The 26157-nt window shown below is 40.4% G+C and overlaps 1 protein-coding gene across 2 annotated transcripts; it reads left to right on the plus strand.

Moving 5' to 3' along the window:
* The first annotated feature begins 152 nt into the window (after positions 1-152).
* PRKCI (protein kinase C iota) lies at positions 153-22791 on the plus strand. Of its 2 annotated transcripts, none has more exons than XM_042820787.1 (18): positions 153-262; positions 5314-5435; positions 7868-7957; positions 8700-8750; positions 9886-9971; positions 11253-11393; positions 12200-12254; positions 12904-12962; positions 13398-13574; positions 14372-14469; positions 15493-15579; positions 16185-16320; positions 16694-16781; positions 17698-17823; positions 17926-18005; positions 18776-18865; positions 19129-19244; positions 20278-22791. In XM_042820787.1, exons 1-18 carry the CDS (start codon positions 153-155, stop codon positions 20363-20365), a joined length of 1800 nt encoding a protein of 599 aa, XP_042676721.1. In that variant the 3' UTR covers positions 20366-22791. The 2 variants fall into 2 exon arrangements, with proteins under 2 accessions (XP_042676721.1, XP_042676722.1); XM_042820788.1 differs by lacking the exon at positions 153-262 and adding an exon at positions 2954-2976.
* The last annotated feature ends 3366 nt before the right edge of the window (positions 22792-26157 follow it).

The raw sequence follows: 26157 nt of genomic DNA on the forward strand, positions 1-26157 counted from the left end.
CCGCCTTTTCCCGGTTCCCCCCCGCCCCAAGTGGTTCCGCCTGTGCTGTGCCGGCGCCGTGCGGAGCCGAGGGGTTGCGCGGCCGCCTCCGCCCCCCTCGTCCCGCCGCCCTCCCGCCCGCCGCCCTGCGCGGTGCCGCCCGCCGCGGGGGGATGCCGACGCAGCGGGACGGCAGCAGCACCATGGCGGCTCCGGGCGGCGGCGGGGGCGGCCTCGGCGGGGACGGCGCCCACCAGGTCCGCGTGAAAGCCTACTACAAGGGGTGAGTGCAGGGGGGAGGCCGCTGGGAGAGGAGGCGGTGGTCGCTTCCCGGGCTGAGGTTTGTGTCGGCGCCGCGTTCAACGCTGCGCTTGCGGTGGCGTGCGGAGCTCCGTCGTTCGAGGAAAGAGAATGAAGGTGAGGAGGCGCAGCCTGGCCTCCCCTTCCGCGGCTCTGCGCTCGAGCGGAGGCCGCTGCTGTGAGCGGGCAGATGGGGCTGAGCCGCCGCGCTTCGGGCTCACCCCGCGCCGCAGGAACAGCTGGGGCAGCGGGGCGGTCCGTGCCTCGGCGGGTCCGTGGGTTCGGTACGAGCTGATCTAACCCGAAAAAAATGTCGGTTGCGTTTTTGGTTTGAGGCAGCTTCCTTCCAGCTACCTGCGTGGATTACAAGAAAAGGTTTATCTGACCGTCGGTGCTCTGATTACAGTATCTCTGGCTTTCTGTACGCATAATACATCTGGCTTTATGGCTTCAAGGAGAGATACAAAAGCCACGCTGAGCATTTAGTACATGGTAAAGCACTTAGTTTCTGGCCTGTGTCTGCTTTGGAGCTCTTCTTGACCAAAGCGTTACAGGCTGGCACTGTCTGTGGCTGTAAAGGACCTGTGGAACCTGTCAGAATAACTACGTGTGAAGTTCTCAGATCTTTGCCTTCTGGTCTCATCAATCCCCTGTTTCTTGAAGATGTGGCTACCAGCTGATAGGAGGGCTCGTGTGGTTGGGCGGTGAACTGAAGTGGAAGTGCTTTGGATTAAACACATTTATTTTTCTTCTGCTGGGTCAGTTTTAATCTTGGTCGTTTCCACATGCGGTCATACAAATTCTTGCCTTAGCACTGAGAAGCTGTGGTGCAGGAACAGAGATAAAGAAGCTGTGGGAGTGAGCAAGAAAACTGCTATGCTGGGCTGGAATGCTGGTTTGTGGCACTTCAGATATAAGGCAGTGATTTCACAGGCACTGGAATGTTTCTTTTGAGTTTCATCTGCTGACTCTCGGTTAACACAGTTGTTGGTTTGCTTTTAATCGTGACAGTGAGTCATATGGGCAGCTGGTTAACAAACAAACAGATAAGCTGAATGCCTTGGCAGTTATTTGTTTTGAGATCTAAACAAGCCATCCTTTCCACTCCCCTCTGACTGTCAGTCTCATTGCCTGCTTCTCAGACCAGCACTGTCAAAAAGTCGATATCAAAGCAAAGCAGTTGACTCGCACTGGGAATGGCTGGAGACTGAGGATCTAAGTGCAGGTATCAAAGGCGAGGTTTACCCTTTCATCAAATAAACTGCATGAAGATGACAGTCGGTTAGAGGATTTTATGGGAAATATTGTTAATCAGGAAATGTTAATCTCTCTTAATTTTCTTGTAATAGAAGTGAGGAACGTGGTGGTGAGGCCCTTGCGAGGCTCAAGCATTGCTCTTGCAGCCCTAGAACACCCCGGGTCTGGCCAGGAGCCTAATTGCTTTTCTCAGCCGAGACAAAAGCTTTCATGAGGAACTCTTTGAAGGGTCTTTGTTTTGTTCAACCGTGCTGTGGTAGTTCTTTATCTTAAATTCATGAAATATGTAAAACCGGGAAGGAAAATTTTCCTAAAACAAACAGAGGTGATGGGAATAAGAGGTGGGAATTCCCAGAGAGTTGGGAACTAAGTTGTGTTTACCCTAATATTTCCTTTTCGCAGGTAAGCCACGCTTGTTGTAGAACTAATTGCTTGAAATGCTGAAAATAGCCTCCCCTGTTTTAAGGAGTTCCTGTAATCTACACACTGCATGTAGCAGGAGTTCCCAGCAGCTCCTAGGAATTTATTGTTCCCTGTGTTTACATTCTTTTTTTGCTGATACGCTGACAAAGTGTAGCAGCTTCAAATGAGCAGCGTTTACACAGCATCTATAATTACACCCGTTTTAGGTCTCTAATGTTGCTTTAAAAGCTTACTTTTTGGCTTGTCTCATTTGTTGTAGGTGCTTTTTGTCAGTTCAGTACAAGAGGCTGTTACATCAGGGAAGGGTTGTGTTGTAGTGGGTGAGAGCAAGTGAGAAAGATATGCTACCTGTGCATTACCAATCCTATAGGACTAATATAATTGATTACATATATATATATATATATATGTATATATATATATACACATAACTACATAACTTGATCCATCTCTCTGTCATGATTAGATCTGCTTGCTCTTTGCAGTGGCTGGCATAGATTTTGCACTGGTTTAACTGTGTAAGCTGGAATGTAGGTTAGGCTTTTAGTACAGATAAAGGCATACCAGTCCTTTACCCACAGTTTGTATTGTTTCAAAGGAGCAATACCCCTAGCAGTCTTCTCAGAATACATGTCAATGGTGCTGCTTTCTTAATTTTAATGCATTTACAGGAGTGGTGAGACTTGTTGGAAAAGGAAACGGTGCCATTTTTACTGTGAAATCAAAATGCACTTCCACAGATATTTCCAGAAGACAATTCTTTAAAGAATGTTTGATTTCCCACATCCTCTGTTTACATGGTTCTTTGTCTTGAAACTTTCTGGTCGTTTTTCAGCTCGATGTCTTCTGTTGCCCCTGGAATGTAAAGTGAATGTAAAGGAGTGTGCTCAGTTTAAAGAGCTTCTAAAAACTACTTACAAGCAGCAGGATTCGCCGGGAGCCTCGCACGAGTTAATTTCAGTGAGCTGCCACTAAGCATAATCAAAAGATTAACCCAGGTGTATGATGAATGTGTGGGTATGTAATTAATACGTGACTGGATATCTATGTATGTTCACAAATGTAATGTGTGATAGCTGTGTTAGGCTCCAGATAAATCAAGTGGCAGCCTCCCACAGAAGCTTGACTTTAGAACTGAGAAGTGAGCTACATGTATTCAATTGCATTTAACTGTCAGCATTGTATTTTTCCCTTTGTTCGTGTTGCTGAAGGGCTGCTCCTTGTGACTGGTGGGTGAGGTGCAAAAGAAAAAGAGTGAGAAAAGCTGTCTGGTCGCAGAGAAGTCGTGGGGAAGGTAGCAGTGAGGCTGGTAGTCTTCTAGAGAGAGACAATATCCCTAAGAAGTTGTAAAAAACACAGTGCTTCCTTATGATGAGATAACTAAAGCATCCAGATGTGGAAATGGCTGTCTGGAATCAGATTGCTTTCTAGTTCCTTGTGTGTGTCTTGAGGAGGCAAATAAGGGTATTGTGCTGTAGAATAGCTTTGTAGCAGGCAGGTCTGCTGAACAGAAGCTTTACTCATTGATTTTATCAGAATGAAAGGATTTTCTTTTGTCATTGTGAGAGAAAGCATTCTGTATTTTCTTATACAAGACAGCAGGCTTTGGCCCACTTTACATTCCCGTCATTCTTTTACATAGCTTACTAATTTTTGTTAAAAATACCACATTTAGCTTAATCTTGTATGGTAGGTTCAGTCAGTACAGCTTTTTCCTAGTGAAGACATGCCTGGTGTGGTGCTAGGAGCAGGAGGTGTGGAAAACACCATATAATCTGAAGAAGTGATAGCAGAACTAGTCTGGGAACGAGACCTATCTGTGTGGAAAATGCCACCAGTGTAGTTAAAATTGCCAGGTGAGCTTGTGGAAAGACAGCATCGTTCACATTCTGCATCGTGCAAAGCCAGCTTCTCATCTCTAGGCAGTGCGCTGCAGTTGCTTGCACTCTTGTTTGTATTTACATCCATCCTTCTATTTAACGTTGCTGCTCTGGCCAGAGTTCTGCCACGTGTGCAGGCAGGTTTGTGTTCATTCTAACAGCTGGGTGCTTTTCCAGATGTATTTTGCTGCTGTCTGGTGTGTCTTTTGTTGATGGTGCTGGATAGGGCAACTGCTTTGCACATGAAGGTAACAACAAGTAGGAAGCGTTCCTTCACTTTGTGTCGGCTTTTACTGTAACTATACTGAAAGGCTTTGTGTTCCTAAGTCGTTTGGTTCGTCTTAATATTGTGTGTATCTGACTTCTGCTGTTCACTGTAGTGTGGATAAATCTTTTGGTGAACTTTAGGTGGAACTCACTGAAGTTGCTAAGCAGTGCCTTATCTCCTGCCTAAAATGTAGGTCCCTGAAAAACAGGAAATACAGGTTAGGACTTTGCCTCCTAATAGAGCCTTGTGGGTTTTGGTTGATGGCTGCATGTCAGTAACGTGCTGTTAGATGTGTGGAGTTTGCAGAGCAGCTGTCCTGCACTCTGGATCTCTGTGCATTTTCTGGGAACATCGGTGCTCCAGCAGTGGGCTTATGAGCTGTTTGGAGAGTAGTGCTGCAAACAGCCCTGGCTTCTTGCTCTTTCTTTCCACCTTCCTTTGGGCTGTACCTCTGACATTCTTTTTTAAAGGACTGACCCAGAGTCACCTATTCCCCTTGAAGGCCCAGCAAATACCAGGGCAGTGGGTCAGCGTGTTGTGGTAATGCTTCTAAAGCACCACTCTCAGTCATAATTAAAACAGAAATACCGGTTCTTCATAACAGTAAAGCAGTAAACTTTAATTCTAAGAGCATGCTTCAGTGTTCACCTTCCCTGTCATTGTGGGGAAGCATCACCCGTGTCTTCTTAAAGGTGCTTTAAATATTTGCAACTTCTTCCCCTCTGATCTGCTGTTTAATAATTTCCATGACTGTTTCAAACCATCCCCACAATTAGAACTTACTTGGAGAAGATGTATATGTTCTTACCAGCAATACATTAGTAATGCCCTTCAAAATTATTGCAGCGTTTAATTCCTTGCTGTCCACTGGAATAATGTATTTCATTGCTGCATGTACCTAAAAGCTACAACTTGCACAGCTTCAAAGTCATTTGGGGATTTAAATCTTCATTTTTTCAAAAGCAGATAATGTGAGGAATAAATGTCAAATAGTCAGTAATAAGAATTATGTGGAGCCTGAATGCTGTAGGAAGGAATCTTGGTGGTCATGGCTTATTAATACTGCTTAAAGATTCCTTTTTTAAGGGGCTGTGGCAAGAGGTGTGTGTTATATCAGTGGTGCATGGAAAGCATTAGAAGTGAAGATGAAATGCTGTGTAATTACAGCATTGGACGTTTTCTCAATATTATTTTTCTCTTACTCAGGGACATCATGATAACGTATTTTGAACCTTCCATCTCGTTTGAGGGACTGTGCAGTGAAGTTCGAGACATGTGCTCCTTTGACAACGAGCAGCTTTTCACCATGAAATGGATTGATGAAGAAGGTAAATCGATTCTTGCTGCCTGCTTTCCAACAACTTTGTGATCATTATGGTACTCAGCTTTCTATTTTTTCTCTCCCTTTCCTCATTTTCTTTCCCTTTGTGACATGAACTGTCTGTTTTTAGTAATAGTAACTTAGACTCCACAAGTAATGGCTTTCCAGTGCCCTTGTAAGTATAGTTTTGTTAGTTCAAATCACTGAAATATGTAGCTCTACTTTTGTTTTTCTGTTGTTCTGTAGTTTGCTCGTAAATCTCAGTGACTATCAAAACATGAATTCAGTGCTAGGATTTACTAGGAAGGAAATGGAAAGTATGCTTATGCTTCTCCTTAAACCTGAAGCATTTGAGAAACAGACTAACCCTAAGTGATGCATATTGGAGTATTTGTCTGATTTTGTATTTGTATTTGTACTGATACAAATTAATGTATATAGCTGTTCATATAACCAAAAAATGCATTTTGAGTGAATCGGCTGTAGCAACCTTGAGTCTAATAACATAAAGCTATTTAATAAAACTTTAAAGAGAAAGTACTTTCAAGAAAATACTTGGCTGAGTGATGTACAGTAACTTTTTGTAGAAATTTTGGCCCTGAAATCTTGTTAATCTTCAGCATGTCATTTTTCCATGTTTTATATCAGATGAAAAAAGTTCAGTCTTCTCTCCCTTTTTCCACTCTGAGCTGTGTGTGTATGTTAGGCATGTTTTGAAAAGCTTACTTGTAGCTCTTATTTTCTTTGTGGAGCTGTGTTCTGAACATAAGTTTTGAGCCACACCAGAGATATCTAAATTATGGAATAGCTGTTGTTATTTTAGCCAGCTAAGTACTTGATGCAGTACATAAAAGGCAGTGATTTGTCTGCAGTGATTAGTAATTGTATGCAGTGATTAGCATAGGCGGTGCTTATAGGCCTCTTTCCTCCCCTTGTTGTAGGTTTCTTATTCAGAATAGGATGAATGCCAGGTTATTGAGAGCTCAAAGCTAACCAGGGACTCAAGTTGCTTTTTGGAAGTGCTGTATGGGCAGTTGTGTTGAAGGCTGTGGTCTTGAGAGTCTGAGATCCTTGAGGTCCCTTCCAATCTGGGCCATTCTGTGATTCTCTTCTGCTTATCACCAGCTTTCCCAAACTGTATACACAAGGCGGATGCAGTAAGGAGAAAGGAGCAATGGTGATAAGCAAATTGCTGCATTGTGGTGCCAATTGAGTTAGACATTTTGCAATAAGCTGGCTGTTTTATCTCAAGGACTTTTCACTGAGATGAGTCTGGAGATTTACAGTAAGAAGTAAGTCTGTCTTTAATGAAGCATGTATGTGTATATGATGGAATTGTTTACCACGCTTCTGGTAGAATAAAGAATAAAAGAATAAAGGTATGATATCTTGGCCTTCTTCACTACTTTCTGACCGTATGTGTGACTAAACTGTTCAGCTGGATTTGCCTGGTCACTGAGGTTTTTGTTTGTCGTGCTCTAAATGTGTCTTCTGAGTTGTTGCAGGTGTAGAGCATCGTGTTTAAATAATTCTCATAGAGTTTAATGACACAAAGGCAGATGGAATTTAGCTTGAATGCAGTCATTTCAAATAAATGGTCAGGTTCAACTGGAAAATGGAGTGAATCTGATTTCTTTTTAGATGAACTTTTATTTTATCTACATCTGGTCATCTCTTCTTACCTCTGTCTCATGACGTGTACTGTAAGGTGGACACTAAACTGGCATTTGTATTCAGTCTTCTTGGTAGATAAGTCAAAATTAAACACTTTCCTGACATATTTTATCTGAGTTTACTTTGGATGACTGCAAAATTATTACTAATCCAGTGTTGAAAGAATGTTTGTAGTTCATCATTTTTATACTTAGGCATCATTAGTAATACATTGTGAATTAAGATTTCAGTTATTCCCTATTAGATTTTAAAGAGAAGTTGTGAATTTGAGGGCAGTGTTAGAAAGATGAGTTGCATGCTTTTGCCACAGTCAGCTAAGTTGTGATCACCAATTAAAAAAAGTGCAAGTCAGATTTAATTATGAAGGTTCCTTTCTAGTCTGTAAACTTTGTGTGCAATCTGAAGCACTGCTTACGCTCGTGAAAGCCTCCCTTTCTTCTGTCAAAAAGAAACAAGAAGCTGTTTGCACAGGTGTCAAAACACATGAAGAAAAACTGGTTTGTCGGTCCTCAGTGAGTCTGAATGAATAGGGATGTCCCTTCTCCTCCTTCCACGCTCTCCACTTCGTGTTTGCGGAGTGGGTAGGCAGCTGAGTGCCGAGGCTGTCAAATGGGGCAGGAAGATCTGATGTGATGAAAAAGGACAGCAACACTACTGCGCAGAGGTTTGGTTTGCTACAATAATTATCTTAGCAACCACTGTGAGGGGGCTGTTGAACGGCACAAAACCAATCAGACTGAGTTTTGTGGTGTTTTCTTCCTTCAGGAGACCCATGTACGGTTTCTTCTCAGCTGGAGTTAGAAGAGGCATTTCGGTTGTATGAACTAAACAAGGATTCAGAGCTTCTAATTCACGGTACACTGGAATTTAATATATTACTTTTAATGTTTGCATCTACAGGGACCTGGAATTTTTACCTCATGTTATCAGAGTCTTTTGCACTACTCCATCTTCCTCAGTTAAAGCCAATTGTGGCAGTCTGTCAAAAGGATGCCAAAGACCACGGGTCACTCTTTAGCTGTCAGCACTTGTCAGTATTCTTTATGGAATTAAGAAAGGAAAAATACATAAAATCTGGGAAAGGATTTCATCTGCTCCTATACGTGTATTTCTGTTTTTTATTATTACGCTTTTTGATCAGTCTTGTCTCCATTTACTTCTGCTTGATTGGCTTCTGAGTAAATGTGCTCCAGGTTTTCCCTTCTTGCTGCTGCTGTGGCTAAATACACTGGAAACAAAGAACTAATGCAGGCAAGATCATACTTGGCTGTTCTGGAACCCTGTAACGTGCTTCACTTACAGTCCAGATTTCCAAATACTGGCTGCAGTGATTGATCACATGAGAAACCAGCATCAATACTTGTTGCTAGCATCTTTAAATAACTTACCTTACTCGGCTGTCCCGTTGTTTTTTCTTTCTTGCATCACTGTTATGTGCAGTACAGAGTTTTGTGGCATCTTTTCTTCTTGCTTGCTGTTAGAATGCGTTGTAGCAACTTTCTATTTCTGTTGCCTTCTTACACAGATGTTGTATTTAACCCAACAAATTGTCTTCTGTCTGAAACAGATTCATAGGAAGCTAATGTTTTTCTTGCAGTGTTTCCTTGTGTACCAGAACGGCCTGGCATGCCTTGCCCAGGAGAAGATAGTAAGTAGGCATTTTAGTTTGGGCATGCTTAAAATAAGTAATCTCTATTCTAGAAAAAGTTGATATTCTATTGTTTGATTTCCTGTGCTTATAACTATTAATAATGCAAGTCTCTACAGCTTAAATATTAAAAAGGAACAGAAAGTTTTGTTAAACTTGTGTTGTTTGTCATTTGAGTCATTGTTAATAAGGCATTTTTGCATTTCTGTTAACTCTCCATGCTTCTCTGCTTTCCTTGCTTTTGCCTCTTTCATGGCAGTTTTTTATTCTATTCCTGTCTGTAGTAGTTGCCAGATTGCTAGCTGACTAATGTGACTAAAGGCTTGCAACCACTTGTAATGAGGTGTCCAATCATTAGTTTCTGACCAACCTTTGGGTAATAGGAGTATTTTCTGAAAACCTTTGTCATGTTAGTAAATGTACTAACCATGAGAGGTGATTTTCCATCTGTTCAATGTAGGCTTCTATGCTGTTGATATTCATCTTATAAAAGAGGATGGGTATGCTGTGCACACACACATCTGTCAGCTTGACATCCAAGTTCTTGACAAATGTCAGTGTGTGCTTAAATGTTAACTTTGGAGTAATGCTGCTTTTCTGAAGGGGGGAAAGAAAGGTTCCAGACTAAATCTGAAATAGCTCTGCAACTTGAGATAGTTTTGCATATTCTAGTTTTCAATTTTGGTTCCTGACATGCCTGTAACAAGACAAACAGTCATAAAATGGTGGCAGCTGTGGACCTAGGATACTAGAGGATTTGTGCAAGCAACCATAAATCAGGACACGTTCCTGAAATGCACCTTCTTCCCTCCTTCCCACAGCTCCTCCTTGAATTAGGTAAGGTATGTGCATGTTTTGCAAACAAGTGCTTGTGTTGTTTGGGCTGTTCTCCTCCTTTTGACTCACTCTTCCTTTTAACTTTGGAAAGGCAGACTTAACTTTCAGATGGTCTGAGTGTTCTGCTTGAGGTTTTCTCCAAAATTGGAAAAAATGAAGAAAGCACATTGTGTTCCTACAAGGTTGCAGGAGTGAAACTTTACTCTGCAAATCACTTTACACAGAAGCATCCATGAGAAAATACTGCAGTTGTGCATTTATATTTTTTATGGATATAATCATATGTTTTTCCTCTTAGAATCCATTTATCGCCGTGGCGCCCGCCGGTGGCGAAAGCTCTATTGTGCAAATGGTCACACTTTCCAAGCCAAACGATTTAACAGGGTGAGACTCTTGTTGGGTGCTTAAAACCATGTTACAGGGTTGTCTAACTTTTATGATTTTAACGTTACTGCCTTAAAAAAGGCAGGCTGATTCTAATTCTTGTTGACTGTCTGTAGTACTTAGATGTTGGGTTGCTGTAGTTTCAGGAAACCTTATCGATATAGAATCAGGCACCTAAAAAAAGTAAATAGTTGTAATTCACTTTTCAGTATACTCTAACTATGCTCTCTGTTATAGAAATGTTCTAGTGCTCCCTTAAAATCTTCAGAGAGGCAGACTTTAGCTCTGGCTTTAGATAACTGAACTGAAAGTGCATTTGCAGTTGTTTAAGAATACTTTGAGTTGCTTATGATGCACAGTTTTCCTTCATAACTTAAACAAAACCTGAGATGTTTCTCTAACATCCGCTTCTGTTGGCAAATAAACAACCGAAAACAATAGGCCAATTTTGATACTTTCAATAAGCAATAGTCAAAGACAGTTAAGCATCAAGAAAGCTATCTGCTGCTTGTATCTGAAAAATAAAATAAAAATTAAAGAAGCAAGGTTCCTTGACAGCTTCGGTATTCTTTCCTTCTTCTCTAAGCTGTGAATCACATGCTTAAATAACGCTCAAAATTATCTCCACTAAACTTCATATTCAGCATTATTCACTGAACTTTTTTTTTTTTTTTAACACAATGCTCTGAGAAATCCTTCTTGACCTCTTCCTGGTCAAAGGCTGTCAAGGCACCATCCCACTTGCTTTGTAGGTGCCCTGTGTTCATGGTTCTTTTGAGTTGTGTTGTGAGTGTCCTTCAGCGAGTGGTGATCTTCCCATTTCCTGTAAGCTGGTGGTTTAAGTGTGCTGAAGCTTTTGCTTTCCTGCCTTTCTCTCTTCAAGCCTAAGGACTCCTCTACATAAAGATAATGAGACCTAGCAAACTAGCTTGGTCACAGGAGCCTGCTTATTCATCTGCACTGCTTTTGACCTGCAGTTGACTCACGTCTCTCCGGGTCCACATGCAGCAGAAGAGGCTGACTGTGCCTGCACCTTTCCATGTAAATGTGCTCTTTCTGATAAGCAGTTGTTGCTTATTGTTCATTTGTAATTCTTGGGCTTTTCTATGTTGTATCTGCCTGTTCTATCTTAAAGTTCTGTCATAGACTTTTCTGGTACAGTAGTAACTTAAGTAGGGGTCTCTCTGATCTCCTATCCTGTGTTCTTCAGTAACAAAAGTGTGACTGAATAGTTTCTGTTACTTAGCTTTGCTTTTAATCAGTGTTATTGATTTATCCTAGCGAGCTCACTGTGCCATCTGCAGCGACCGAATATGGGGCCTGGGTCGCCAGGGCTATAAATGCATCAATTGCAAACTCCTTGTTCACAAGAAGTGTCACAAACTGGTCAATTCTGAATGTGGTCGTCATACACTACAGCCAGTAAGTAGGGTTTGTCTGAAACGTTGTCTTTAAAAAGCAGTTATAAATGAAATAGAAGAGCTTGTTTCCTGCTAACGGCTTTCAAAATATGCTCTGCAAACAGTCACAGTAGGTGAAGGTTAAAAAGGTTGTCACTCTTTGTGGTGACAAAAAAATACCAGAGATGCTTAGCAGAATAACTGTTCAGTAATAAGGTCTTAATTCTTACATATATTGTCTATTTCTGTGTCAGGTGGTGAAAGGAAAGGTGGCAGGTAGTTACATAGTGTTCATCTGTACGTGTATGTTGTGCATGAATACATTTCACGTATTCAGAATGAAGTCCAAGTAAATTCTCTAAACATCTGTTAGATTATCAGACTATTTTGTTTGATAAGAAAGGAAGGTGAGGCATGAGAGTTCAGACTTTCTCCCAAGTAGTGCAATCATCTTTAGTTCTCAAGTCCCCATGAAAAACAACAGGTGAATGCCACTTGTAGCTTAATGTTAAAAGCGGCTGACTGGATGTCTTTATTTCATACATTTATTTGGCTAATAAATTGCTATTTGGCTAATAAAACTGCTAAAGTACATGCAATTTTCTGACTCATTTTGCATTTAGTCTACTACCTTCTCTCTGTTGTATGAAGTTTTCTTCAATAGCTTCTAGGAACTTTTCTGGAAAATAGGTAAAATAAGGGCTACAGTGATTCTTTTTATACTGTATGGACTAGAGCAGTAATGATGTGGTTTCATCTAAAAAAAGATTATATTTCTCAGAGATTTTTTTCACAGTCTGTTACAAAAAACGTTGTGCATGTTTGCAGGAACCAATAATGCCTATGGATCCATCATCAGTACATCCAGATAACGTAGAATCAGGTAAGATCAGTACTTCTCTTTGAAACATGAACATGGGTTTTAAAATGAAACACAGTAACTTTAAACAAATTACTTCAAAAATTCTGTTTTACTTCTTTTCATTGGGTAAGAAAAAGAAGACAGCTGCTTTAAACACTAAGGGGGTTTAAATTTAAAAATTCCTATTTCCTGTGTCCTGCAGTTTAACAAGCTGTTGGAAAGATGAAGAATCTAGGCTATTATTTACATTTTTCCATCAGTAAGCTGTGTAGTTTAAGTGTCCTCCTTAAACAAACAAAAAGCTCTAAACAGAATTACAGAGGAAAAAAATTAAACAAGATTTCCTGACATTTCCATTTTAGCACAGACAATGATCTGTTAAACAACAGCAAGAAGTGCTATTTTGCACAAGATATAGTATGGCAAGAATGGTCTAAATAGCTTTCCAAATACAATCACAACTTTATATTAGGCTTAACAGTTGTTATTGCAGTATTGCAAAAAGAATGACTTTGGTAGCTTAAAAACAACAAAAAAAACACAGTTTTGAATGCTGATAATACATACACTTAAATTGTTTCTCCTTGATTCAACTAATGAGTGGAAGTTTTGAAGAGAAAGAAAATAGCATTGTGTTCCATAAATCTAATTGTTTTCCTTGCATCTCTAGTGATTCCATATAATCCATCAAGTCACGAGAGCTTAGATCATGTTGGTGAAGAAAAAGAGGTAAAGTATCTTAACCATGCTAACTGTATTCAGAGATCTTCAACTCTGTCACTCTTTATTGTCTTAGTAATTTGACTCATCACAGAATGAAAACTAGTACATAGAGCATGTTTGGATTGCTCACTCGATGGTTGCATGTGTGTCTTTCAAGCTGATTTTTTTAAAACTTGGGTTGAGATGTGCTTTGATTTAGAAAGCGTTCCAAATTTTTCCAGTTTGATTGGTTTTTCATCTGCCATGTTTCTTCTACCTTCTTCCTTTTCCCTCTGTTCCTGTTCCTGGCAGTGCTGTTTAAGAATAACAAGTGTTAATTGAATCTCCTGTGCATTTATTGTGCTATTCTGTTTGAAGTGCTAACTTTCTTTAAAGAACAGCAACAACAGTTGTTAAAATTGACAAGCCTGCTGGTGAATTCAGAAGTGTCTCTGTCTGTAGGCAATGGGCATAAGAGAAAGTGGCAAAGCTTCTTCCAGTCTGGGTCTCCAGGATTTCGATTTGCTCCGGGTTATAGGAAGAGGCAGCTATGCTAAAGTACTGCTTGTTCGATTGAAGAAAACAGAACGCATTTACGCAATGAAGGTGGTGAAGAAAGAACTCGTCAATGATGATGAGGTAGGCAAGCTTTTTGTTAATTACTCAGCCAACTCTTTTGAACAGCTTTAATGCCTGTTACAAAGGGGAAGCCAGACATCTGAGTCTGCATCATGAATTAAAACCTATGCATTAAACATTCAGTTACTTGAAAATGCATTGCAAGAAGTTCACAAGACAGATGACTGCTTTTGAGGTGTTCATTGACAGATTCGTAGTTTACAGCAGTCATCCTGTGCTAGTGGTTTTTGTCAAGAGCCCCATTGCTTCAACCAGTGTCACTGTTGTAATTGATGCCATCTAAGCACTGCTCGTGCAGAAAGCACTTAATACGCTTCTCTTGCCTCCTTGTTTTGGAGAATATTCCATATGTTTCCTATTATTTTTGCTTGCTGAGATGAAAAAGGAGGTGGAGTCTACTTTTCATATGTTCACATCTGTGAGGGTTTTTGCTTTTTGTCACAGAGGAGGACCTCACAATGTTACTTTATTTGCTCTTTAAATCAAGCATCCCCATTTACAGATTGGTTGTAGCATACACAGTGATTTGTGGAAACTTGCTACCATTTGCAGTCAGCTGTTAGATTGCAGCTGCTGAAGATTTCATTCATGGTTCTTTAGGGTATTCTGTACAGATTTGACTGACTGATTTGCTATTCAAGAGCTTTTTCATTTTATTCTAGTTCTGACATTAATTTCACCCGCCTCTCTTGTGACTTCTTCACATTCATCAGCACCAGTTTATCCTTATGCTGTCATTAATACTTGCCCTACAAAGTACAACAATGCTTATCTGAATGTTGCTTTTTTTAAAATAGGATATTGATTGGGTTCAGACAGAGAAACATGTCTTTGAACAGGCTTCAAATCATCCTTTCCTTGTTGGACTGCACTCTTGCTTCCAGACAGAAAGCAGGTAAAGGAGATGATGATAGTCTTTTCTTCAAGAAATATTTCATACTGTTAGGCACATCTGAAGCCTATTTAAATGATTAAGTGTTAGGTAGGTAGTGAAAGTCAATGTGCTGTAAATCACGGTAGCTTTTTGTGAACAAAAGTCACATTTATCGTCTAAGCTCTCAGATTGGAAAGATGCAAAAATGTGTGAAATATTGGGTGTTATGATAAGGATGCTAGAAAGGAAGAGAAGCAACTAGCAGGGGAAAAAATGTGCTTGAGAGTGTGAGGTAAAGACCAATCTAGAGAGGGAGCAAAAAAAAGAGGAAAAAAAAAAAAAAAAGGATTTAAGGGAGGTGAAATCAGAAGTACAGAAAGGTAAGGAAATGGATCTCAGGTTTGCCTAGACTCCTTGATGACAAGTCAGGATTTGGAAAATTGTGCCTTAATTTAAGATGAGAAACAGTGAAAGAGAGATGAAAATAATTGATTTTTGTGTCTATATGTAGAAGACATTACAATATTACTGTTCTGTATAGTAATAATTTTCAGTACAAATAAAATACTGTGTACTTAAACAGTATCCTTGCAGTAGGAGAAGGTGGCAAACTGATAGAGTTAAGTGAGAAGAGTATTTGAAGAGCAATAACAGTATTAACTATAAGCAAATGAGATTAAGAGGATCCTGAAGAAAAATGGGGGAAAAAAAGGGTCTGTTCTGCCATGTGCACAGCAACTATGTTAGTCTATCCATATAGTCACATATGTACAAATACAAAGCAGTAGTTGTAATGGGTTAAGAATGTGGGAAGGATTCCTTTGCTTTCCTTTAGCAATAAACAAGCTACCTAGAGAGACTTTGTATTCTTGATTTTTAACTTTGGGAGTTCGTTCCAAGGTGAGGCCAGTTGTGTTGCTGCAGAAATGGGAGAAGTTAAATTGACTTTGCCCAGGAAACACCTGCAAGAATGCAAATATTCAGTTGATAAGAAAGTTTTTCAACCTCTGTACAATCATTTGTGTTCACTCTTGTGTGTTTCAGGTTATTCTTTGTTATAGAGTACGTAAATGGAGGAGATCTGATGTTTCACATGCAAAGACAGAGAAAACTGCCAGAAGAGCATGCCAGGTATGCAAATCAGAGCAGGTAGATTTCTGGCACAGTGCAGTAGTGCAGATCATGGTGGTGAACTAACAAACCCTTTCCAGATGTTTCCCATTTCTGAAATCCTTAACTGCATTCTCATTTTAGTGCTGCAAGCTGCAGTATCTTTGTTTCAAGGAGGAGCTGTAATAGGAGGCACTAATAAATTTCTTGTATTATTGCATTACGCTTGATGACTGCAGTCTGATTCTGATGTTTTTATGGAAAACCTGCTCTGTGGTATTTTTTACCTGATGATATTAATATGTTTCTCCTAGAACCACCATGGCCTGCTGTCTAGTCAAATACTGAGTTCTTGTTGCGTGTGTTTTGTTTCAGGTTATGAGTTGAAAGGGTTGATGTCAGTAGACATGAATATTATTAAGAAAAAATAATTGACTGTGGGTAGAAATGACTGTGTGATCATAAACAACTTATCTGTCTCCTTGCTTAAAAATTACAATAGAATAGATAGGGCTCAATTTAAAAAGTACTGTACCACCAATACTGTTTTTGTGGTCTGGAGTGTTTTGTTGGTTTTTTTATGTCAGTTTGACTGCTTGGGCAATCAGTATATCTTACTATTCTAGGTTTTATTCTGCCGAAATCAGCCTTGCATTGAATTATTTACATGAACGAGGGATAATCTACAGAGATTTAAAACTAGATAATGTGCTACTAGATTCTGAAGGACATATTAAACTCACAGATTATGGCATGTGCAAGGTAAGCTGTAGTTTCTTCCTAAGTAGTAAAAGCAACAATTAAGAAATTGTCATAAATTAAAAGAAGCAGAGACTTAAAAAGGTGAAACTTCTGTTCCTTTATACGTGTGAACCATTCCACAGCATCTCAGTTATTTCCACTTGCATGTCATGGAGCTGACTAGCTAAAAGGTTTAATAACTGTTGTCAGTGGGTACAAGCCATCCTGGTGAGATGTCAGCTGCAACCTACTTTTGTGTAGCAAATATGTCCCAGCCTGGAATTCAAAGGGATTTTTGTGTTGAGACAGGAGGCAAATAAAAGTTTTAGAAAGCGTGCGGTGGAAGAGAATTACACACAGCTTGTTTTGACAGTGCTGTTGGTTGTTTGTTTAGGAAGGGCTGCGGCCTGGCGATACGACAAGCACCTTCTGTGGCACTCCAAACTATATTGCTCCTGAAATTCTTCGAGGAGAAGATTACGGTAACTTGAGCTTTTCACTGCTACCATGTAGCTACCTGTAACTTTCAGCTCATCACAGCTTCTCCCCCGAGTTGATCAGGGGTGGAATTCTGTTAGACACCTGAACCCATCTGAGTTAACATGGTGTGAGTGCACCCTTCAAAGGGAAGGCTGAGAATATCACAACAAACAAATAAGATATCCCACCTTCTGCTCTCTGATCTTGTTTTTGACACTCTGAAAGAATAGCATGGGTCTTCTGAGTTAATTATTGTTTATAACCATTTTTTATACTCTTAAAGATATATCTTGCTTGCCTTGAATTGTGTTCACTTTTGGACCTTTGTATTTGGCAGCAGGGATAGTAATACAGGTATTGCAAAGAGCTTAGATAAGGAATGTCCCTTTCACAAATTTTGGTGTTTAAAAATTGAAAATGTCTTTGCAAACGCTTGCTGAAGAAGTCCACAAGATTTCCTTCCTTTCACAAGCAAGTTTTACAGAATAAACAGTCTCAGTCTAGCTGCTGGATTCTTTTCTTCAGCGCTGCATAATAGAATAAGGACTGTCTTGCTACTATTAAGAATCATGTACTTCCTTCTTTGTCATTTCCCAGATAACATGCTGCTGGTTAGCAATGACTAAGCCTGTGTGTAATCTAAGACTTTGTTAAGGTTATGGTATCACCCTTTAAAGTTTTTGCATTTCCTCTTAGTACAGAATTTCCTTTTACCCTGCATATAACAAACCAAGTGATGTCTGTTTACAGCTGTTACCTCTCCTTTTTTTGGTAGTCCATATAAACCAGGTGTTTGGACTATCAATACTTAAATTTTTTAAGCTAATTCTTCTCTAAACATTTTTAGGACTAAAGCAAGACTTGTTTTTATTTCTGCTCTACAACTTCTTTATCAGTATCTCCTCTTGTGAATTCCAGGCTTCAGTGTAGACTGGTGGGCGCTTGGTGTCCTCATGTTTGAAATGATGGCAGGCAGGTCGCCGTTTGATATTGTCGGGAGTTCTGACAATCCTGATCAGAACACAGAAGACTATCTTTTTCAAGGTAACTGCCATGAGCGTTCATGTACTTCAGCACTTTGTTTCTACTTACCTTTAGTCTAACTTTAAAGATGCAAAAGCTGATATAAATACTGGTTTCTTGCAGTAATTTTGGAAAAGCAGATCCGAATTCCTCGATCCCTTTCTGTGAAAGCAGCGGGCGTTCTGAAGAGTTTCCTTAATAAGGTAGGAAGTTTGTGGACTAATTGATGTGTAGCAGATCTACGTTAGCTGCTGTACGTAGAAAAAAGGTACAAAAGGTGTAATCCTGTAACATTCTAACAGGGCTGGGAAGCTTATTTAAAATACTTGTCTTTGAATCTGAAGCTTTAGATTATTATTCTAGGGTTAGAAGTAAATTTCAAACTAAAAAGTTTAGAAATGTTCTAAATAATTTCTTTAATTTGGAAAATTGAACACGCTTAGCAGATGATCTGGGTACCTAAAGATGTTTGTAGTTTATTTGTGATAGTGGGACATCTATAAACAATCAGAGAAGCTCTTTCCCTTGTATAAGAGACTTGTCAGAGCTGTCCTCTTTAAAGTTGACTCATTTCCTTCTTTCTGCTTCTACCGAGAGCGTTGTGTTACAGCCTCCTAGTGGAGAGAAGTGTTATAGTAATCTTTCAGCTGTATTTATCAGTAGCTTGCAGTTATTGTCTCAAATCAACTTGGCATAGGCAAGCTGCCTGTTGAGGAGGGAGAGTCAAATTCACTTGCTTTGAAACGTTTAAAGCCACTAGAATAAAAACGAGTAAAGGTGGGGTGGTTGTTTATATGTTATTCAAGTTTGGACTTCTATATGTTCACATCTGTTTCAAAAGTAAATTGGAGCATTTTACAAAATAAATAACACTAACTTGGTTCTTCAGTGCACCTCTAACAGAAAATTCATAATGTCTCACAGCATTCATAACATTGCCATGGCTCTCACTTAGAAACGTTTTCTTCCCCAGGATCCAAAGGAGCGGTTAGGCTGCCACCCTCAGACAGGATTTGCAGATATCCAGGGACATCCGTTTTTTCGCAATGTTGATTGGGATCTGGTATGTGAGTGCCTGTTGGACTCTTCTTTGTGTGCAGCAGTGATGTGACAACATTTGACTGCGGGAGATGCCACAAAACTTCAAAGCCAATACAAACCTTAAGTTGCTAACTGGCATACCACAGTCGTAATACAGAACCTTTTACATACAATGAGTACAGTAGAGTATTTCAGAAGGCATACGGAATGAGTAACTTCTAGCCTTGTTTAAAAATAATTCTGTAGGTTGTAATTCATTCTTGATGTCACTGTGTTTATTCTTAGATGGAACAAAAGCAAGTGGTGCCTCCATTTAAGCCAAATATATCTGGAGAATTTGGTCTGGATAACTTTGATTCCCAGTTCACCAATGAACCTGTGCAGCTCACTCCAGATGATGAGTAAGTAAAGCAGGAATTAAGATGTTTTAATAAATGAGTGAAGGGGTTAGATAAATTCATCAGTTGGTTGTATTTGTAGTACAGAGTCTGTTGCCTCCTCCTTGTAGACTTGGTGTGGATGGGTTAAATATAGTGCTGTGGCATGATGTAAAAAAATCTGTGATCACTGGGGAAGAATTCTAGTCTGGAGAAGGATGATTAAGTGCTATTTTACAAATCTTAGTGGTGTCACTTGCAAGGAATTGAATGTGTGAAGGAGAAAACCTGGTTTTGACACGCGGTTTATTTCTGTGTTATGCTAAGAGGTGATATTTCTGGAATGTTGGATTTAGACTGGATTTATCTTGGATACTCTGGACAAGAAAAGGTGCTTTGTTTGGGTATTTTCAGTTGTTAGTAATCGAGTGAGCATGTCCTGACTGAAAAGCTTTGATATAATGCTTGGTAATGTTTTGGTTTTGGCAGAGGGTTTTGTGGTATCTTGCCTACTGAGTGTCCTGATTTGGGATTGTATAGGAAGTGCCTTTCTGTCCTGACTGAACCACCATACATGATCTTTAGGTTTGTTATTGGGTTCTGTATACTGTGCAAATTAATTTGTAAGCAGAAACAGCAAGTGTTAAATGTTACCTATGCACCTTATTTAAGTCTGAAATCCAACTTCCTTCTTTATCCCTGTGTTGGTGCAAAATATATAAGTAAGTTAGGGAACTTACTAATGCAAGAACAGTGTCGCATCCCAGTGTTCTCAGTTCCTTTTAAAAGCTTACAAAGTGTTTTGTGGGAGAACTCCTGCTTGTGAGCTGCCAAATTGCTGCTCCTCAGGGGTGGTGTGTTTGTTACTGCCACAGGGCCTAGAAGCAAACAGTATTAACTGTAAGGAAAGGGAGGCACAAAAGAGAGAAGGGAATGTTTTCAACTGCAGTCTATTGTACAGGTCTAAATGGTAAAAAAAAAAACAACAACCAAACTGTCAGCTGATACTACTGACTTGTAATTGTGCTAAACTAACAACTGTTTTTAATCTTAACAGTGATATTGTGAAGAAGATTGACCAGTCTGAATTTGAAGGCTTTGAATACATAAATCCTCTTTTGATGTCAGCTGAGGAATGCGTCTGAATTCTCCATTTCTGGACTGTGCCAGTTGTTACTCTGTTTTTTCTGCATGGATAAAGATCTCTTCATTTGGATGCACTAGCATAAAATGAGTAACTAATCATCATACCATTGCCACCGAGTGTGAATGACTCACAAAATTTCTTCTTGTATCAATTATCACCTGGGGCAATTGTTATGCTGAACCTTGGGCTGCCAGAATACTTAAAAAGTAAATTTTCAAGAAGTCTTGCCAAACTTGAAGTTGGTCTCTGGGGTTCCTGACTGAACAGTGGGATCTGGCTGTATAGCCTGCCAGTGCAGCCTTCTGATAAAGGAAAGTTGTTTTACTACTTTAAGAATACCAATTGCATCAGAGGACATAATGAAATATCGCTAAAGGAATTCTACTATTCCAGCGAGACAAGTAAGATCTCATGACTTGTAGTTCTAAATCTAAATATGGTTTCCTTGTTCTTACATACAGAAGTTACAGCTATGTTATTGCCCTTCAGATTTAAATGACAGTGAGGGAAGCAGAATAGGTCAAGGATTGGCTGTTCTCATAAGGTACGTTGATCCATCCCAAAGGTGGTGTTTAACTCAGTATTAGAGTCAGGCTTCACTCTGCAGTGATACAGGGGGGAAGTGTACACAGTCTGATACAGAGTGCCTTTCTGAGCCTTTCCCTTTCAGTGAGGGATGTGGGTGGTAGAAATGGAATTCAGTTAATACTTTAAAAAATTAAAATCTGCAGAGTGCAATTCAGCAGGAACAGGCAGCTAAAACTGACTAATGTAGGACCTCATGCTATTATTTATTGCTTTTACAATTTCTGTCTTACTGTACCAGAACTGCATGCGTTACAGCTATGGCCTAGGTAAGGGCATTGTTTTACCATTCATCCTGTTTCTGTTGTTACTATTAAATCTTACTGCCATACTGATGGAAATGCATTCCACGTTGCCAGTGGAAAAGGCACATCTAGAAAAAAATAGGTGCTGTCCACAATGACTTCCTTAATTTTTCCACTTACAGTAGTTACTTGTAATAACAAACAAACCTTTAGTGTTGGTAGTAGACTCGGAGCTAATAGTAAAGCAATTACAAGAAATAGAACAGTTCAAACTGGGGCTTTAGGAGGTATGATTATTACATTTCATTTTAGCAAACAGTGTAATATACTGCACAGCTAATTCTTATTTTTAATATTTGGGGAATAGCTTTGAATGTCTTAGGCTGAAGAAATGCCAAACGTACCACTTTTTTACTTTTGGGGAAAAGGGATTAAGAGACATTGAAGAAAAGAACCTGTATTTATATAAATAAGAGCTGTAAGTCAACTTAGTGTTACTTAAAGCAGATTTACATGTCTGTAAATGCAAGTTAGCAAACCTTATCTGAAGCTTTTAGTAAACTTTCTGTTTAGGCAATGTCTCTGTGAAAATCCTTGTGTGGTAAAACTGTAAATTCACAGCATGGATCTTCAAGTGTGTGTTTTTTTTCACTTATATGTTAGCTGCAAGGGGAGAGACTGTACAAGCACAGTAGCTCACAGTGTGATACTTAGTGTGTACTTTCTTTGCAAGGTGAGTAGGAACCAAAAAGGCTGAATTTATCAAAACTGGGAATGAATTGGAGGGACCTCTGTTCCAGGGAAGCGTTAAATTTCTGCACTGTTGAAAGTTGGGTTCTCTTGGCTTCAAGTCGTATGCTTTCCTGTGTCAAAAATCAGAGTAAATCTACTTTTAAAGAGCAGCTGATAACTTCAGCACTATTATTTCACGTGAAATTAAACTGCTTGCATCCAGTTATAAATGTAAGTGTTTGGCACTCATGTGACTAGTTAAGACATTGGGACTTAATTGATAGTAAGCTTTGAAGTTACTGAAAGCAAGCAAGAAAAGCCTTCTCTGTACAGTTCCTTAATTTCATGTACAATATCGAGCAAAATAGCTTAATGTAGGGAAGGGATTTCTGCTGCTCATCACAGAAGAGCACTGCCTTTTGTGCTCAAAGCAAAACTTTTTATAGATAGTGTCACAGAAAATACACCTTTTCTATTTACACATCTAACTATTGCCACTGAGATAAATATCTGTAATGACTGTACATCCATTGTTAAACTTTAATTTTCTCCTAAGTGCCATGGTAGTAAGTTATTTTTCACTGTGGAGCATGATAGCAACTGTTGTGTATTCAGAAGGGATATGGCATGTGAACAGTTGAGTAGGCTTTGAATTTTGAAGCAAGTGTCTGCATCAGAAGTGTGGTGTATTTCTGTGGGCTGACCCTTTTGGATGCGAGTTAGGTTCTTATGGGTGCTCTGCTCGTTCATGCTGTCTCTGCTACTTTCTTGTTTCGTATGGAATACAGTCTTGAACATTGTTGTGTAATCGTTCTCTTTACTTGTGCACAATTTTTACTTCAAATAAAACATTTATTTAGGATGCTGTGTATTAATCTCAAAAACAAACTACTGCTACAAAACACAGGGGTTTGTTTGGGATCTTCAGGTGACCCTTAAGCATCCAGGGAGGGAGTACAACAACAACTTTCTGTGCTATCACTGCAGCTGCTGGGAATTTGCAGTTTAGAGCGGTTCTCTCATGCCTTGTACTTACTTTGCATGGTTTCTTTTGTTTCTTTCATGACTCCCCCCATCATACTCTCTCGAATCTCCAACTGAGGGCAAGGGCACTTACCTCATACCCTATTACAGATGCAGTATTTTAATATATCTGTATTTTAAGATCTTTGTATCGTATTTTAAAAGACATTTCCTCTTGCAGTCTGGCTTGTTGTTAACAGTATATATCAGCAGTCCTAGACAAGTGCTACAGATGGTTGCATATCTTAAATGCTTGACCTCCCCCCACGCACGCTTCTTGTTTCTGTTCAATTTGGTGGCCAACTGCTCTCTGCTCAGTCTGAGCAATTGTTTGTGTTAAAGATGCTCTATAAAAGAAACTAGGAGCTTGCACCATCTATACGTCCTTGAAAAATGCTAAACATACATCCTGACTTCACGGGTGACGTAGTAAGCAGTTTAAGCAAGAAATGTATCTGAAATTATCATGGTGTGTTCCTGAAAAGAGGGATTTGAGGGTTGGAGGCTCTTTCAAAAGAAGGGAATTCTACCACATTTTGTATTTTCTTGAAGAGTTCAGTTAGTTTGTTTCAGTGTCCTTTGTTCTTCTCTGCTTGTGATGCAGTTATTTAAAGGATTTATCTATGCTTAGAAATACAGATTAACGTGTCTCACTTGCTCTTCCTGGTGAGTGGAAGAGGTATCAAGCCAAGAGACAGCTGAGCGTGGCCTGCACAACCTAAAGGTATATGTGCGAGGAGCAGGGTTAGTTTGGGGGGGGGTTCTTTCTTTGTCATACAAGGGTCTGTAATGCAGGTCTCAGTTACGCAGTGCCTTTTGGAACTGCTTTGCCTGGTCTGCCATAAGAGTTGCAGGTGGAGTTAACATCTTGTGAACAACCTTCTACCTACGAACTTTGGCTTATGGTGCCTAATGATTGTAGCTCTATAGCAGCGTTGTCATTCCAGCACAATGGTTACCACGGAGGTTTGCAACTTGAAAAATATGCAGAACTTTGTAAAACCCAAATTAAATGACGATACTGAATTTCTAAGCTTCCATGACATCAGCAGGACTAATGAAAGATGTAATATCCACCTACATACGTTGCTGCCTTAAATCCATAGTTCATTCTAGCTATGATGTTATAAGTCTTGCAGGTTCTTGAGTAAATTTGAAATGGAAATATGATGTAGCACATTTCAGTGGTTGGCATTTGTAGATAATTTCTATGATCAGATCCTAAATTCTAGAGGCTAGAGAAGACAGGAATGTCCAGAATGTCTGAACAATTGCAGCTGGTCCATGAAGCTGGTAGATTTTCTTCTTATTTGTTTCCCTTGGGCTTGTATATGCTTCATGAATAAGTATGGGGGATAGGGGGAAATGTTCTTCACGAACGTGCTTGCATTTCCAGTTACTGACCCACCCTCAAACATTTTATTGCAGAAGAAAAAAGAATTAAGCAGAACTTAAAGATAATTGAAACCAAACCGAGGTGGAATGACCAGTATTTATTAATTACTGTGTGCTGCTAATTGGTTCAAGCGCAGTAAGCTGCAGAGATGAGCCAGGAGTTGGTTTATAGTTCAGTGTCATGAAATTTCCTCAGAAGCACAAACCTCACTTGCTTTGAATCTCAAATGGCTGCAAAGTGCAGAGGCCTCAGTCCTGATGGTGTCCCAGTTCACATAACTCATATGATGCACAGAGGCTGGTGGTTTGAGATGTAAAGGGTTCAGCTGTGGTTCTGCTGCTACAAATGAGTTATGCAGACTATGTCTGGCAAAAGGATCTAGAAAGCAGTAGGGTAGATGTAAGGGAGGAAAAATGCACTTCCCATCATGGTAATAGCTGTTATGGTAAATGCTCCCTGAGGAAGGGCTGAGTCAATCTTTAGTGATTTACAATAAAAATAGAGAAACAAAATGAGGATGGAAGAGGCCAAATAGTAGGATATTAAAGGGAAGAAAATTAATTTCTCCAATAATTTCATTCTTCCCTGTGATTAAATGTTGGTTTCAGTTTTTGGGAAGCATTTATCTTTTCTTTGGCCTATATGGAGTGGAAGGAATTTATGCCTTCCCTTCCTTTTCTCTATCTGTGAAAAGAGAAGTTGTGTTTTTCTATAGCCGTTATATGCAATGCCTTCTGTAAGTAGTGCCAGAAAGCACGCTTAATTCCAAGCGACTTGGAGGTTTACATCCTGCAACAAAGTTAAGGTTTCTGTTCAATACCCCTTTGTTTCGTGGAAAAGCCTTGCGTTTGCCTGAGGGTCCTGCAACATGGCAGCAGTAAAACCGTGTTCCCCGTTATAATGATGCTTTGCACTGAATATAAAAATTGAGGTCGTGCTCTATTTCAGATTTACGATTCCTTCATCTCTACCCAAGTTCTTTAATAACACAAAGGTCAAATGCTTTTCTCTAAGCTCTAAAAAATAAATATAACTGTTAGTGTCTTTATGATCACAGCATTACGGTTAAAAGCCCGGGCACAGCTGTTTATGCAGTTATTCTATACCCTATTCTCCTCTTTATACAGCCGGCAGTTTATTATTTTCGCCGTATAAAGCACCAGGGGTCCCCCAGCCTGTGCTCGCAGCTGAGGGAACAGCCGCAGGTAGGCACTGACTTCTAAGGTGAACATCAAAGGCAAAACCTGCCAACAAAACGTCTCGGGCCAAGGCAGCGCTTTGCGCGTCTGGGCAGCAGCACTGCGCCCAGTTTTTAACACGTGAGAAGAACGCTGCGGTTCTTTCTGCGCGCGGGGGGCCGCGTCGCGATGCCCGGCGGCTGCGGGCTGAGGGGAAGCGGCGGGGCGGAACGCGGGGCCGGTCGGCCCTTTAAATGGCTACGCGTTTATTTGTTGCGTTTTGTCGCATTTTATCGTGCTTTCTTGTATCTCATCGCGATTTACCGCGCCGTGTCTGCGCGGCGCTCCCTCCCAGCGCCGTGAGGCGGCGGGGGAAGGGCGGCCGCTCCCGCCGCTGCCCCAGACAGTGGGCGGAGCTGCGGCGGCGGCGGCGGCCGAGGGCGGCGGGGGGGTGCGCGCCGCCGGCGGGTTCGTGCCCGCGCGCCGCCGTCTCCGCCGTCGTCTCCGTCTCCGCCGCCGCCGTCTCCGTCTCCGCAGTGAGGTCACGGGTGGGCGGCGCGTGCGCGGCGTCCGTTCCGATCCCGGGGCGCCGGAGCCCCCGCGGTGCCGAGAGAGGAGACCCGGGGGGGGG

The sequence above is a fragment of the Centrocercus urophasianus genome, unplaced genomic scaffold (genome assembly GCF_019232065.1).
Source record: "Centrocercus urophasianus isolate 14NV4802_14NV808 unplaced genomic scaffold, USGS_Curo_1.0 seq_19, whole genome shotgun sequence".
Lineage (NCBI taxonomy): Eukaryota > Metazoa > Chordata > Aves > Galliformes > Phasianidae > Centrocercus > Centrocercus urophasianus.